Source organism: Megalobrama amblycephala, linkage group LG4 (assembly GCF_018812025.1).
Source record: "Megalobrama amblycephala isolate DHTTF-2021 linkage group LG4, ASM1881202v1, whole genome shotgun sequence".
Taxonomy (NCBI): domain Eukaryota; kingdom Metazoa; phylum Chordata; class Actinopteri; order Cypriniformes; family Xenocyprididae; genus Megalobrama; species Megalobrama amblycephala.
Genome location: NC_063047.1, coordinates 15,682,373 through 15,699,009, shown reverse-complemented (window position 1 = coordinate 15,699,009; position 16,637 = coordinate 15,682,373). Strand labels below are relative to the sequence as shown.

General features: G+C 39.2%; 1 protein-coding gene across 3 annotated transcripts; it reads right to left on the bottom strand.

The window, feature by feature from the left end:
* Positions 1-2,607: 2,607 nt before the first annotated feature.
* LOC125266828 (myosin heavy chain, fast skeletal muscle-like) lies at positions 2,608-15,395 on the bottom strand. Of its 3 annotated transcripts, XM_048187893.1 has the most exons (41): positions 15,283-15,395; positions 15,113-15,152; positions 13,556-13,774; positions 13,333-13,476; positions 13,092-13,248; positions 12,958-12,985; positions 12,675-12,780; positions 12,426-12,518; positions 12,242-12,305; positions 12,050-12,148; positions 11,866-11,969; positions 11,647-11,785; positions 11,265-11,383; positions 11,028-11,177; positions 10,777-10,947; positions 10,386-10,686; positions 10,222-10,286; positions 10,043-10,130; positions 9,448-9,565; positions 9,240-9,363; positions 9,000-9,136; positions 8,651-8,906; positions 8,318-8,560; positions 8,032-8,208; positions 7,577-7,722; positions 7,370-7,460; positions 6,898-7,287; positions 6,276-6,402; positions 5,901-6,019; positions 5,617-5,813; positions 5,350-5,533; positions 5,082-5,247; positions 4,823-4,947; positions 4,409-4,717; positions 4,043-4,246; positions 3,835-3,960; positions 3,575-3,745; positions 3,372-3,476; positions 3,150-3,245; positions 2,910-3,041; positions 2,608-2,728 (listed from the first exon to the last, which is right to left on the bottom strand). In XM_048187893.1, exons 3-41 carry the CDS (start codon positions 13,760-13,762, stop codon positions 2,714-2,716), a joined length of 5,793 nt encoding a protein of 1,930 aa, XP_048043850.1. In that variant the 5' UTR covers positions 13,763-13,774; positions 15,113-15,152; positions 15,283-15,395; the 3' UTR covers positions 2,608-2,713. The 3 variants fall into 3 exon arrangements, with proteins under 3 accessions (XP_048043850.1, XP_048043848.1, XP_048043849.1); XM_048187891.1 differs by having other exon boundaries at positions 2,699-3,041; XM_048187892.1 differs by having other exon boundaries at positions 2,699-3,041; positions 15,117-15,152; positions 15,283-15,382.
* Positions 15,396-16,637: the final 1,242 nt, after the last annotated feature.

Here is a 16,637-nt window from a genome sequence, read left to right as displayed (position 1 = left end):
AGCCGGAACCGGGAACACTTCCCATAACACCTGATGTACTCGCTACATCATAAGAAGAAAGGCGTCTACGCTAATATTAGTCTCTGTATATCCCGAGGTTTGCCGCAGCCTGCCAGATCCAGGCCGTATCCAGATGAGATAAAGGACCTGCATCTAGACATGACAATAACGCAGCCCTGACGTTTCAACTAAACTATCCCCTGCGAAGGCCCATTGCCCTTTCTTTTCCCTATGTATAGATAAAACGTTGTCAAAATTATTCCAGTTTGCATAGATCCGTGAACACAACAAATTTTTCTGTGTTATGCGGACCGGACAAGCAGGGCCGCGTTATCCTAATGGGCAACATGGGCTGCAGCTCAGGGCCTCGAGCACTGGGGGCCCCCGAGTCAATCCTCTTTTGCGTTTTAAAACACGTCGTCGTCACACAGCCGAATCAAGAGTCACAGGCGCAGCGGACACACACGCAGGAATACAACCAGGACAGTGGCGTAGCATCTGGGTATGCACGTGCATATGGGCCTGGGTGGATTGGTGGCCCGCTATTATGGGCTTAACACCAAGGTATACTTCAGGCATTCGCATTGCGTAATTTTCGTCATCAGGAGGGTTCGTGGACGTCCGCACTCCCCATCCGCGTGCAGCTCAATTTTTGTGATGGCACGGTCCGTGTTTGTACTGTACAACAGCCCATGTGAAAGTGAATTGAGTGCTTGAAAACAAAAGTCCACTACATAGTGTGCAGCGTAGTGCACACGCCGAACGCATCTTTCCGCAGCCAAATACTTTTAAAGGCTCACACGCGCGTCTGTGCGCGAGACAGAAGCCGCGTGCATGTTCATAAAAATGAAGTATAATATAAATAATGTTGTCAATAACTTGCTAAAGCCTATCTATGTTAAATGTTACTACTAAAATCATTAAGAAGCTGAATAAATGGACAAAGAAAGGGTCCATTACCATGTCCTAACGATGATCTATTGCATTGGGGTTGGGTCGCTTGGGGGGGCCTTTGCGTTCGTTAGCCCAGGGCCCCGCGAAGGCTTAACGCGGCACTGCGGACAAGTAATTTGGCAAATATCACTTTTTTAAAAAGACCAAGCTTTTGCACACATACACACTGAAACACACAAACCTATAGAATAAACACATAAATGAACGGCAAGAATGCATTAAAGGTATTCGGTTTTCAGTAGAAAAGGTGTCATTAAAGCTCCCCCTAAAGTAATAATTAACAATTTTTACAACAGAAGTGATTCAATCAAAAACCAACTTTAGTTCGATAAGAATTTTCCTATTGTCACTGTGAAGCTGCTTTGAAACAATATGTATTGTGAAAAGTGCTATATAAGTGAAAATTACTTCACTTGACTTGACATAAATTGCCAAGGTGTGCCAAGCCCGCTTGGAGTGAGAGCTCACTCCACTCGCGGTGTCGCTGCCACTTCGGCTCTGGCAAACGGTGCTTTGCTAGCAGACATATCTAGAGCTGCGGGCTAGGCTACAACCTACACCTTCGCGAGATTCTATCATCTCCGTATGGAGCCAGTTTCATCTTGAGTTTTTGGTGATATCAGGTAAATCTCAACAAACTGGCTGGATGTAGTGCTTGCATTAGCAAGGTGATAACATGCGCTCTTAAGTCAAGTTCAGTTCCCCAGGAATGCTGAACCCTAGGCCACCTCTCTCCATCATTGTCCATCACCAGAGTTTGTGATTATGAGGGGAAAAAAGTGATGAACTGTTTCATCGGAGCATATCATGCATCACGTAACCTTTTTTTTTAATACAACGTAAATTAGATTAATTGAACAGAAAAAAAAAACATTTTGTGAAATACACAACAAAAATAACCTTTTTCACAGGAGGATTCAAAACGTCAATCTCATAACGCTGTATAATGCTGGCTCTGCTCTCTTGAGACTGCTCATCTGCGCACCTACAGGCCACAGCTATATCTGCACCCACCACTTAAGCTAACCCTTTCCTGTTACTTTGGGTGGGTAACATTTCTATTAAGAACATTTGTGCTGCGGTGAGCTGGGCATCACTGCACACATTTGTGAGATATTATAGACTGGATGTGACTGAGCCATCTCTGGCTTATTCAGTGCTTGGTGTGTGAGTGGTGCATGATACATCTTTAGAGGCTTAATTGTGCTAACTGGAAGGTTGGTTCATAGAACATTGCAGTAGTCCAGTTTTAAGCTTTACAGTATATTCAGATACTGTACCTTATACATAGGTACTGTATGGTCTGATTTGTGTAATGGTGTTGTGTTAATTTGAATGGCACTGAGGTTTAACTCTTTAAGACTCAGAATACTATTTTAAATTGCAGTGTAGAGTAGAGTATTTTCCAAAATTGTTAGAGGAAGATAACATCAATCCAGTGTGGAAACTTTATAGCAGAAATGTTTGTGTGAATGCATTCAGTGAAGATGAGTATTACATTTTATGGACTCTTTTTAACTTTTATGGAACCTTTAAGAGTTCAAATTTGGATTAAAGACACTCTTGATAATCAGCACTCTTATGATGTGAACAATAAGTGTATCTTGCTGTAAAAATTAAAAAAAAAAAATAAATAAATCACACAAAGTCTTATTTACTGAAATATACAGGTTTATTAAGAAAGGTACTTTTACACTAAACATTCATATTATATGACTTCAGTTAATGCTCCTTTCACGTTTTAAAGATTCTTCTTCATTCATTCTTCTTTGGCCTGGGAAATAAGGAAGAGGCATTACATTTACATAATGAAGATAATACAGATGTGCAAATGTCATACAGGACATGTAACATCAGCAAAATTATCATAGTTCCACTATACTTCTGCTAAGAGGTAGTTTATGTATTTGGATAAACAGTTTTAATAATGAAATAACTCATCTACCCAGTCTTACCTTTCCAGCATCACGGCTCTTAACTCTGAGCTTGTTGACCTGAGACTCAGAAATGTCAGCACGCTCCTCAGCCTCTTCCAGCTCATGCTGCACCTTCCTCAACTTGGACAGGTAACCATTGGCTTGCTCCTCCTAAAGTTTTTTTATTTTTTAAAATAAATAAATATTTCATGTATCATCAAATTAGCATTCAAATATAAATAATTACAGTGTCAAAATGTTCTATTAGGTTTTACATACCGCCTCTTCAGACTGCCTCTTGTAGGCTTTGACCTTCAGCTGCAGTTTGTCAACCAGATCCTGGAGTCTGGCGACGTTCTTCTTGTCCTCGTCAGTCTTCAAAAAATACACATATTTACTAGATTAAGTCTTGATCCTTTACTAAAAAATAGGTATTGTCAGTACATACAATATTATACGAACTCTTTTGTCTGAACAAACTTATGAGGAATATAGTCATACCTGATAAGTGAGCTCTTTCACTCTCCTCTCATATTTGCGGACACCCTTAACAGCATCAGCTCCACGTCTCTGCTCTGCTTCAACTTCAGTCTCAAGCTCACGAACCTATAGTAGAGATTATTTTTAATCAAACAATTCATTCATAATTTATAATATTATAACATACTTCACATTGCCCACATCATAACTATAAAGAGGCTTACTCTGGACTCCAGTTTCTGGAGTTGTTTCTTTCCTCCCTTCATGGCCAGATTCTCAGCCTCATCCAGACGGTGCTGCAGGTCCTTCACTGTGACCTCCAGATTCTTCTTCATCCTCTCAAGGTGAGAACTGGTGTCCTGCTCTTTCTTGAGCTCTTCTGCCATCATTGCAGCCTTTTGCGTGAATGCAGAAATTCATTAGTTCCACATTTTTTAAGTACACACGTGTCTTGGTGAGGCATTTGACTGCTACTGTTACTCACATCAGTGATGGCCTTCTTGGCCTTCTCCTCTGCATTTCTGGCTTCCTGTACTGTGTCATCAACTTCACTCTGGACATGAATAAGGTCAGCCTCAAGCTTCTTCTTGGTGTTCAGGAGACTTGTATTCTACAAAATGATTGGCAACAGTATGAACATTTTGAATGATGCTCTCAATTTCCTTAATTTCAGGGAAACAATATGCACTTACCTGAGAGTGCAGCAGCCCAACACGCTCGCTGATATCCACCAGCTCTTGTTCAGCCACTTTGCGGCCTCTCTCTGTCTGCTCTAGAGCACCTCTCAGCTCCTCAATCTCAGACTGCATCAGAGTGTTTCTGCGCTCCACCATGGCTACCTGCTCCTTCATGTCTTCCTGTCCTCTCTGGGCATCATCAAGGTGCAGTTGGGCATCCTGAACACAACAAAAGCTTTACAATGAGCTTTTGATGTGCTTTCTGTTGGGCTTTAAATATGTAAATGCTTTATCTATAGAGCTTATCTTCACATGCTTTTTCACATGTTAGATTATAAAAAAAATATGAATACATCCCAAAGTCAAAAAGATGTCACATACCTTGAGTTGTCCCTGAACGTTCCTGAGCTGTTTTTGGGCCTCAGCAGCCTGGCGATTGGCATGGCTTAGCTGAATCTCCATCTCATTAAGGTCTCCCTCCATCTTCTTCTTGATTCTCAGAGCATCATTCCTGCTCCTAACTTCAGAGTCCAGAGTGCTCTGCATGGATTCAATTACTCTCTGGCTGTTCCTCTTGATCTGTTCCATCTCCTCATCCTTCTCTGCAAGCTTCCTGTCAATCTCACTTTTGACCTGATTTAGCTCAAGCTGGACACGAAGAATCTTGGACTCCTCATGCTCCAGGGTGCCCTATGAAATATAAAAACTGCATTTAAATGTGAAAATGAAAATATATATTAACAACATAGTATAATGGTTCTAGCAAGAATTCCATATTGATCTTCAGATACTTACTTCAGCCTCCTCCAGGGCGGTCTGAATCTCTGCCTTCTCAGTCTCCACTGTCTTTTTGGCCTTTTCCAGCTCATGGATGCCTTTCCCAGTCTCACTTAACTGCTCTGTCAGATCTGAAATCTCCTCTATAGAAAGAAAAAAATATATAATCTTTATCATAATAAACATTCATTAATCATATGTGCTTACTTTTTAATGCTCACTGAGAATTAGAACATTATTTTTCTCTCTCTCTCTAATTTAATGGTTTCATTCTTACGCTGCAGATTCTTGTTCTCTCTCTTGATGGTCTCCAGTTGATCCAGACTTTCTTCATAGGAGTTCTTCATCTTGAACAGCTCAGTACTGAGTGAACGAGCCTCTTTCTGGGCACCTTCCAGCTCTGCCTGACCTTCCTCATATTTCTGCTTCCATTCTGCCAGGACCTTTAGTGGAGATATTTCAGGTTTGTTTAAAAAAAAAAATGAAACAAAGCCCATTCCAGCAATATTTTACAAAGAGAATATCATATGACTAAAATTGTTTACCTTGTCAAAGTTCTTCTGCTTCTTGTCAAGGTTAGCAGCCAAACCATTGGCTCTCTCCACATCAATCATGAGGTCCTCCACCTCAGCCTGTAGTCTCTGTTTGGTCTTCTCCAGAGATGCACATTTGGAGTTCACTGCCTCAACTTGTTCCTCTGCCTCTTGCAGACGCTGAGCCAGCTTCTTCCTGTTAAGTAATACACATTATTCTAAATTCTAATCTATAATATAGCTGTGAGAATTGAGAATATTATTCAATAATATACATACTTGGACTCTTCAAGCTCCTCAGTGCGCTGAATGGCATCAGTTTCATATTTGGTTCTCCATTGAGCAACCTCGCTGTTGGCCTTTGACATTCCCCGCTGCAGCTCAGCCTTTGCCTCCTGCTCTTCCTCAAACTGCTCACGGAGCAGGTCACAGTCATGACGGGCTGATTGTACAGCATGGGCCAGTGCGTTCTTAGCCTAGGAGACAAAGTCACATAATTATTAGCTAGTCTCTGCATTATAGTAATGTACAAGTATATGTATGTATTGATTATGCTGTATTACCTTAACCTCCTCTTCAATATGCCTCTTAAGCTCCTCAATTTGCTGAGTGAAAGCTTGTTTGCCTCTGGTGAGCTGAGAAACTAGAGCTTCCTTCTCCTCCAGCTGACGGCCAAATTCACCTGTATATTTTCAAATTCACTGTGTCAGATTGTGCTATGTCTCTATCAGTTCATTTCAAAACAAATGGATGTAAGATTTTATCAGTCAACATAAAAAAAATCCTCTAATAAGACTTTGTTACAGTCAGAAATTCACTGGTGAACAATAGTAATACACTATTATTGTTTTTTTATGATTATTGTTAATTATTGACATTAATTACTTTTGATATAATATTGATTTGTTCATGATTGGTCACAATTTGTCATTAGTTACCATTTTCAGTTTGAAATCTTGCTCTTTGAGCACTGAGATCATTTATCTGGCGACAGTTCTCGTCATTCTTGGACTTCATTTCACTAAATTGGTCCTCAAGTGTGCGGCACATCTTCTCAAGATTGCCCTGTAAATACAAAAGTCATTAGATATTTGAAAAAAAAACTTCTTGTTATATGTGACCCATGCTGGCGTCATATTGAGCGCATTTCCAAAAATGTATGATGTATGATTTGTTGGAAGCAGACAAAAAAGGACTTAGCTACACCTATTTGAAGTCGATAGAGTTAGCAAAGTCAATTTTGAGAAAAATCTAGTTAAGATCATTTCGCAAGAGTATGCTTCACTTTACAACGTTGCCAAACTTGTGCTGAGGGGAAGTACCAGTTGTCAAGAAGCCAGCAGAGAAAAACTGCAATTTTTCATGATTATTAAAACAAAGGAAAGATTAAGGAAGGTACACCTCTCAGAAAACATACAAATAAAATTTTTGTAAAAACCTCAAATTTGACCAAAATCGTAATTTTTCAGTTGTTTTGCCTGTAGCTCGTAATTAGCTTGTGGGCATTTCGACTCATTTTGCAAGCACGGGTCACATATATTCTTCAGAATATTTCCCAACCTTTGCTTTGGCAACAGCTTCCATGTTGCTGGAAAGATCATCAATCTCCATTTTGTATTCACTCTTCTCCTTCTCAAGCTTCTGCTTGACACGCTGCAGGTTGTCGATTTGCTCTCCCAGCTCGGCCACACTGTCTGCCTGCTTCTTGCGTAGGGCAGCAGCTGTAGCTTCATGCTGGAGGGTGGACTCTTCAAGATCACGACGCAGCTTCTGGAATTCAGCTTCACGCTTCTTATTCATCTCGATCTGAGCAGAATTGGCTCCTCCAGCCTCCTCAAGCCTCTCACTGATCTCCTCAAGTTCCCTGGAGAGATCAGCTCTCTGCTTCTCAACCTTGGCACGAGCAGCACGCTCAGCCTCGATCTCTTCCTCCAGTTCCTCAATGCGAGCCTATGGTGGAAAATAGTTCATTAGATTTTGGGTGATAATGTACTTGATCATAATGATCATAATGTATAAAATCTCAAAATACCTGAAGCTCCTTGATCTTTTTTTGGAGTTGAGCACCCAGAGATTGTTCATCTTCTATCTTGCTAAGCAGCTGGCTTGTTTCAAAGTCTTTCCTGTGGGTGTTCAACAATAAGTAGTTTGTAAAAAAAAAAAAAAAAAAAAAAAAAAAAAAACGATAACACAACAATAAAAGTTTTCAATGTTTTCAAAGATTTTATGCTTTAATTACTTTTTTATTTTCTCATCAGATTGCTGCTTGTCATTCTCCAGGTCCATGACGGACTCTTGTGATAATTTCAGGTCTCCTTCAAGCTTTCTCTTGGCCCTCTCCAGGTCCATGCGGAGCTTCTTCTCTTGTTCAAGGGAACCCTCAAGCTACAGGAAAATGATATACAAAATATGGGAGGGCTCTGAGCTTGGAGTTTGGCCCGAACCTAGAGAACTCCCCCTGGTTCTGATAAGAATGGTTAGATCTAGAAGTGAGGTGATGGGGTGGTGGAGGGATGCTGATAAACTGTTAATGAACAGAGGTAAGTATGCTGTATATATATATATATATACCTCTTCTCGTTATTGAGTTGATCAACTGAATGCGCTTCTCTCGGGTTAATTAGGCAACATGCTTCTCCCGAACTTTGTTAATAATATGTAATTTAATATAATTAATTCACATAATCAACTCACATCATCAACTTGCTGCTCAAGCTTTGTCTTGGATTTGGTCAGGGTGTTGACTTTGTCCTCCTCGGCCTGAAGATCATCCAGTGTCTGCTGATGTGCCTCTTGGAGGGCTTTCTTCTCCTTCGTAAGCTTGGCAAGGCTCTCATCCTGAGATGTCATTTCCTCAGTCAAGTTCTTGACCTGTGTGATTTTTTTTTGTTTCAAGTGAGGTTATATTTTACAATGTATATTCTATATCAATATATAAGACGGAGATTAAATCTAATCTTAAACCAACTCAGTCTCCAACCTTATTCTCAGTGGCATGTTTTTCCTTCTCCACTTTAGCCAAGGTGAGCTCAAGGTCATCAATGTCTTTCTTCAGCTCAGAGCACTCATCCTCCAGTTTCCTCTTCTTGGCTGTCAGTTCAGCATTGATTTCTTCCTCATCCTCCAGTCTTTCAGTTGTCTCTTTGAGTTTACCTTCAAGCTGGATTTTGCTCTTGATCAGACCCTCACACCTCTCCTCAGCATCTGAGAGATTCTCAGTTTCCTGTTAGTAAAATAGATTGCTATTTCATTGGAAACCACATTGCTCATTTTAATGGAGCCAAAATCAGTTAATTCAAGTAGAAATACTCACAGATGCTACTTGCAGCTGCAGATCATTTTTCTCTTGCAGCAGTGATACCATCTTCTCTTCAAGCTCCTTCTTTTTGGCTTCAGACTTAGCCAAAGCCTCTTTGCATTTTATAAAGTCCTCTTTCATGCCCGACAGCTCCTTCTCAGTCTCGGCACTCTTCAGCAGAGGCTTAATCTTGTAGTAAACCTTCATCCATGGCCAGTGTTTGACATTCATGAATGAGCGGATGTTGTATTGGATAGTGTAAATGGACTCCCTGTGAATAATTCATCATTAAATGGCATAATTATCATTATTTACTGTTTACACAGTTATCATTGATGTCACCTTTACTCATGACAATACTCACCTCCTCTCCGTCATTTTCACATACTCCTTCCTCATCACGTAGCCACGGCAGAGAGCCTGAGTCATTGTGACCAGAGTAGCCAGTTTCTCATCACGCATCTCCTCAAGAGTACCCAGAAGACCAGCTTTGAAGAACACCTGAATTTATGTAAAACAATAAATCAAAAGATATTGATTTAATCTGTATAGGCTAAATGATCATAATCAGAGAATCTTTGAAAGTTCACTGCTGAATATGAACCTTTGTGTGTCCAAATCTGTACTCATCATGAGGAACGTCGATGGATCCCAGGAGTTTCTCACTCGCCTTCTTGTTATCCATAAACTGTCCTTCAGGGATAACACCAGCATTCAGCACCTTGTATCTGTGGAAAATTTATCAAAATACTTCATTTCTTTTAATTAGGAGACTCCTACAGGAAATGGTATTTTCATGTGGTTTAATTTACCTCTGCTTAAAGTCACCATATTGGATTCTGCTGGGGAAGCCCTTTCTGCAGATTCTGATACCCTCCAGTACACCGTTACACCTCAGCTGGTGGATAACCAGGAAGTTCTCCATGAGACCTATAACGAACAGTTTACACCATGAACTTGGTAAATTAACTTCATCATATATATTGAGTGCCAGAATTTCTGTCATGACAACTCTCGGAGTGTTTATTGCTTCTGCTGCTGTAGGTTATTGCTGCTGCAGAGCAAGTACGTGACTTGCTACTGCCAATACATACACGGCACACTGCTGTGAGCAAGTAAGAGATGCTGCTGCTGTACAATATAGCGTAAATGAATTATCCCCAGCAGATCTATACAGGGAGAGCTGGGGAAGGTGGAGGGTTTCTGAAGCGCTGCTAGGCATGCCACCAAAATGTTTTGAAGGTTGAGCACGCAAGCTCATTGGCTACTGATACAGCAGGAACCAATCAGCTGTGCCCTATAGATAATGATGTGATTACGAGCAGGTTGATTTAAAGGACCTATTAGCCTGCGCCATCTAGAGTTTCATGGCAGAACTTTGTATATCTTAAGTCTTTAATACTTTACCTGGAGTCTTGGACTCATTAGGAATCAGACAGCGCACAAAGTGAGGGTGAGTGCTCCTCAAGTTGGTCATGAGTTTGCCCAAGTTCTCCTGTGGAGAATAGAAAAGGGTTGGCATGCTTTGTATTTCATTTTTTTCCTCAAGTACAGCAATATTGCTGTGATGTCATCTTTATACATACCCTGAACTGGGAGGACACAGTCTGCATGGATCCACCCTTCTTCTTGCCACCCTTTTTAGTAGTATCTATTGATATGCAAATATAAAGCAACATGTATAAATGCAAAAAAAAAGAAAAACATTTTGGTTAATTTGTTGTTGTTGTTTTTTTTTTTTTTTCTTTACCTTCAACAACAGCTGGGTAGAGAGAAGCCAGCAGTTTGTTAGAAGACTTCTGGTACAGCTGCAGAACAGATTCATTCAATGGATCCTTGTTCTTGTCCAACCAGCCAGTGATGTTGTAGTCTACAGTTCCAGCGTAGTGAACCAGGGAGAAGTGGGCTTCGGCCTTGCCTTTGGCAGGCTTTGGTTTCTGGAAAGCATTGTTTTTGCCAAGATGCTGATCATACAGCTTGTTCTTGAAGGAAGTGTCTGAAGCCTTGGGGAACATGCACTCCTCTTCAAGGATGGAGAAGATACCCATGGGCTGTTTATAAAAGAATGTTGTTTATTACAAAAAATATGACATTTTGAGAATAGACAGTGGCATTGAATAAATTCATAAACCAGTAAAAACCTTCTCAATGAGCTCAATGCAAGAAGCCAAGTCCATGCCGAAGTCAATGAACTCCCAAACAATGCCCTCCTTCTTGTACTCCTCTTGTTCCAGCACAAACATGTGGTGGTTGAAAAACTGTTGCAGTTTCTCATTGGTGAAGTTGATGCACAGCTGCTCCATGCTGTTGTACTGGAGGAAAAAATAACAGAAACATTTACTGACTTCTGAATATGATTCAATGTGACATAAAATAAAATAATCATTCTTACATCAAAGATCTCAAAGCCAGCAATATCCAGCACGCCAATGTAGAAATTTCTTTGTTGTTTTGTGTCCAACATCTGGTTGATACGAATGACCATCCACAAGAACATCCTCTCATAGATAGATTTGCCCAAGGCGCTGACAGAGTTGTACACCTGTAGAATAGATATTTAATTCTGCTTCTGCAATAATTAGCCAGATTTTTGGTTGAACACATGGACATGCTGGAAATGTTACTATACCTGTTGCACGGTCTGACCTTTGGTCACAAACTCATTTCCGACCTTGACTCTGGGGTAGCACAAACCCTTTAGCATTTCAGCAGAGTTCAAACCCAGAAGGTAGGCGATTTTGTCAGCCTCTGTTAAAAACATTTTAAAATAAATTGTCTTAGCTCTACAGAGTCTTTTGTGTATGTGTAAAATTATAATAATTCAGGCACCAGGTACTTTTACTTTTATTTTTAGATGTATTGATATGCACAGCAATGCATACTTCTAATTTATATTTACACTAAACATTTTACGCACATTTGATGCAGCTGTTACTATTTTAAAGCCCAGGATAAAACAGAAGCACTAAGACTGGTCTCAAGATATATTGCAAAAAGCACACAAGTCTCACCCTCTGTGCCGTCAGGCTCAGCCTGCTCCTCACGCTGCTTCTGTTTAAACTTCATGTTACCATGATGAAGCACAGCTCCAGTGAACTTGTAAATGCCCATTTTCTCCTCGTTACTGAAACCCAGAATGTCAATAGCATCCTGTAAATTACAGAGAAGAATGAGATTTATGATTTGCCATTTATATAGAATAATTCAATATTCAAACAGAAATGACTCACATCAGTAGCATCCAGCTCCACTTTATCATCAATGCTGGCCACTGTGATCTGACCCTGACTGCACATGGGGAAGTCATAGGGGTTGGTGGTGAGGAGCGTCATTTCTGTAAAATACACAGATTTTAAAAGAGTATCTTACAATATTATCTGGCATTGAAACATTGAATGAAATATGTGCACCTACCAATCAGCTCAGGCTTATGGTTGGTCATCATCTGGTAGAAGATGTGGTAGCCTCTCTCATCTGGAAGCTGGAATGACACTCTAGACTTCTCCAGCAGATCTGTTAAGAGAATGTACTTGAGTCACAATCATCTGAACAGTGACAGACAAAGACAAATGTGCAGGATTTATCAGTGAAATCGTGTCCACCTACATGTCTCAATGTCAGCACTAGCCAGTTTTCCAGTTGTACCAAAGTGAATTCTGATAAATTTACCCTGTTTAAAACAAAATAGCATAATACATAAATAATAATAATCTCTTTACAGAAAACTCTGTATAGAAAAAACTGAACACAACTGACCATCTGTACTGTAAATAAACAGTGGTTAACTTACAAAACGAGAGGAGTTGTCATTTCTCACAGTCTTGGCATTACCATAAGCCTCAAGCAGAGGGTTGGCAGCAATGATCTGGTCCTCAAGAGAGCCCTGTGATGTTTGAAGGGTTTTCAGTTATTTATTATATCATGTCTAAAGACTGCTTGCAGGCATTTCACAAATTCACATATCATATAGTTTGTGTAAATTAACATCTTTCAAAAAAATATATATGACATAGTTGATGACTCATGACTCATACAGTACCTTTATTTTACCCTCTTTCTTCTTTTCACCACCTGATACTGCAACTGTGGCAAAGTACTGGATGACACGTTTGGTGTTCACAGTCTTTCCAGCACCGGATTCTCCACTGGTTTATGAGAGATTAGAAAACAGAAGATTAAAAGACATGTAGACTTTTCAAAGTATATTCAGAAGTTCATTTCTAAATTCTATTTTGTAAATATCTCCATAAAGATTTGCCATCTACATTATACTTTCAATTTTTAATTTTTGTCATGGTCTGAGATTAAATGAAAATACTTACGTAATCAGGACAGACTGGTTTTCTCTATCTGTTGATTGTAATTTGTAAAATATCCAGTAAATCCTTCTTATATTAACAGCGTCATCTAATTCACCTTAAAGAATTCTATACAATTCAATTCCATAATGTCTTACCAGTTTGCATAAACTGATAGGCATTGTCAGAGACAGAGAAGATGTGGGGAGGGGCCTCCATACGCTTTTTGCCTCTGTAAGCAGTCACCACTTCTGGATCATACACTGGGAGCATCTTGTAGGGGTTCACAGTTGCGCAGAAGAGCCCAGAGTAGGTCTGAAATGAGTAGAGAAGTGGTCAGATTGCAACAACACAGACAAAATGAACTTAAATCCTGTTTTATATTGTTTCAGAACCTACGTAGATCATCCATGCAGCATAACGCTCTTTGAGGTTATACAGCACAGAGGCTTCATTGAGATGGGTCATCATGGCCATGTCCTCAATCTTGTCATACTTGGGAGGATTCATTGGGTAGACATCTTCTTCCTTAGCAACTCTCTCCTATAAATTTGATAAATTAGATATTAGATATAAAAGAAAACAATGTAATAATAATTTAATGAGCATCTATATAACTCACCTCCTTAGTGTCAAGCAATTCAACTGTGACTTTGGCACCATCTTTGCTCTTAATTGTTCCCTTGAGATACAACTCTTTGACATCAGCCACATAGCAGGCAGTCTTGGCATCAAATGGTTTGCTCTGAGCCTCGATTCTCTCCCTCTCAGGCTTACGAAGGTAAATGGCAGCCTTGCCATACGCGGCCATCTCCGCGTCCGTACTCATGGTGGCGACTTACTAAAGAGAGAAAGGATAAAATTATCTTTTAAAAATTTCATAAATATTCCATGTAACAATAAAGGCAAGACTCATGAAATGAAACACATGAATTGTGTTAGGAAAGAGACATATTCCTAAGTTTAGGTTTACACATGAATACAGACACATAAAACAATACTAGATAAACATTTAGATAGCAAGCAAGAAGCAGGTAAGGGGTGATTGAATATGTCTTTCTGGTGATGAAATTGATATGCTGTTGTCGGGGGACAGCACACAGTACAATATGAATTGTGGTATATATGAAGTTTCAGTTCAATACAGAGATTCTCACTGTCGATCATGAGTCTCACTAGTGGACTTTCTGCTCGAGCATCCTCCGGCTACGAGTATGAATGAAACAGACATTAAATTACATGTGTGTACTCAATAATGATCACAATACCCTATTTTGGGTAAAAAGAGGAAAAATAATACCTCTCTCTAAAGAGAGAAGTTTTTCTCCACTGTAGATAAGTGTACTAGAGTTTGTTTGTTTTTTTTCCTCAGTGGATGCATAAGATTTACTGACAAAAATTAAGAAATTACTGTCAATTTTTTTTATCATAATAATTTAATATTTTATGATATTTAGACCTTTCTATATTTATGCAAATGCCATCATGGATTATGATAACAACACTGCATAACTATTTTGAATTTAATTTAATTTAATCAGACCAACAGTTCTGTAGTTAGAGCCAATTTCATGTTTTGCTCTATTATACCATCATCAGTTGGCTCTTTCCTGCTTCTTTTTCTGTTTCAAAAGAAATGTGTCAAATTTGGTGAAAATATTTCATTCAATTTAAGAGTTATGGCCACTTATACTTATATGCACTTTAGTTGACATACATGTATACAGTATATCATGACAGAAATTTCGGTCATAGGGAGCAGTCGATTCAGCATGAGTTTTGTTGTTTCTTACAGTTTTAAAGTTATTAGCATGATTGCAAGTCTCCACATTTGCAGTGTTTAATGTTCAGACTGTCCTCTATGTTTGTGCCAAATTTATATAACTTTCCCACAAGCGGTTCTATGGGCTCTTATACACTCAAAAGTGGAAGAAGAAAAACAGAATATAATAACGCAATAAAATACAATAGGTGTCTATGCTTGGCCCCTAAAAATACAGTAAATAAAGGGTTAATGGGACCAAGTCCTTAAATTCATCTTACTAATACATTTAAACATATTTCTTTGTAAATAAATTACACAAGTTTTTTTAAAGCAGCATGCTTTACCAGTTTTCATCTATGATACAGACTATAACTGTTTTCCTCTACCCTAATCCACACACTGAATCAAACTCACTTGCTTTTTGTCCTTGAGACCAGATGAAATTTTCACTACCCTTGAATTGAAAAGAAAAAAAAATCAATTCATTAAAATGTATTAATGTAAATAAAAATACAATTACTTTAAGTACAAATGCATAAGTGATAATGATAAAATGCCTTTCAGTCACAGTCATCCACTCTTACCACTGGATGGAACTTCTGAGGTCTTCTGCATCTCTTCTGGTCTATCCTCTTGGCTTTTATAGAAGTTGTTCATGCACACCAAGCAGAATCTATACATGGGCATATATTCTGCTTTCTTGACCCAATTTTTTTTTTAGAAATTTATGGACAGACTCACAGACATCCTATCTGATGGAATCAGTCATAAGTCAAACCTTTATTGCTTTATTGCTTAAATATTTCTCTGACTACTGCACAGCTAAGGTCACAGCTTCTATCTCAAAGTTTCATGTGTTATTATTTATTTTTAGTCTATTAATAACATATGACACACTGAAGTAAATAAATCCTGTTTTGGGAAGAGGGTACATTCGGAACTCATGAGAGTTGGTACATGAATGACCCTTAGCATTTTCTTGGCAGTCAGGCACATCTAGTTTTTTGTTTTAAAAAGTGCTAAATACAACCACACTGCAATAAAGTTAGTTCCACGGAGGTAAAGCAAGAGCTGTAGTGTGACTTTCTCACTATTGATTAAAAACAGTGATGATAAATATTCAAAAAAATATTCAAAACGAAAAAGCATTCTTGAACAGCATTTGTTTCTTCCTTTCTTTTTTTGAATGAGAAACCATTTCACCTATTCACCCATGACAATTCTTGTAGCAGGCTATTGTGTCAGCATATATAGTTTAAGAATGTAGAATATAGAAAAATACTGGAAAGTATGTTTAATACAGTGAAAACACATATTAAATGGCAGTTTTTCTTTGTAAAAGAAAGCCAGTGCTAAAAAATGGCACATTCCCATCCTGAAAAAATCCCTTTGTTACTATTTCTGCAAATGTTCAAAGGTTATGTCTTCGTCTTCAACAGCCACAGTCTAAGCCTCAGCTACATGACAGACTAAAATGAGTTTGAGATTTGCATAGCAACACCCTAGCAACCACCCACAAAACCCTAGCAACTGTGTAGCAACACCCTAGCAACCACCCAGAGTACCCTTGCAACCACATAGAAATGTCCCTGGAACCACCCAGAGAAACCTAGCAAGCGCATAGCAATACCCTAGAAACCACCCAGAACACCCAAGCAACAGCATAGCAAAACCCTAGCATCCACAGAGAACACCCTAGCAACTGTGTACATATGCCCTTGAAACCACACTGATCAAAGCAACTGCATAGCAACACCCTAGCAACCACCCAGAACACCTTAGCAACCATGTAGCAATGCCTTTGAAACCACAATGAACACTCTAACAACAGCATAGCAACACCCTAGCAACCACCCAGAGTACCCTAGCAACCACATAGCAACACCCTTGGAACCATCCAGAGTACCCTAGCAACCGCATAGCAACACCCTAGCAACCG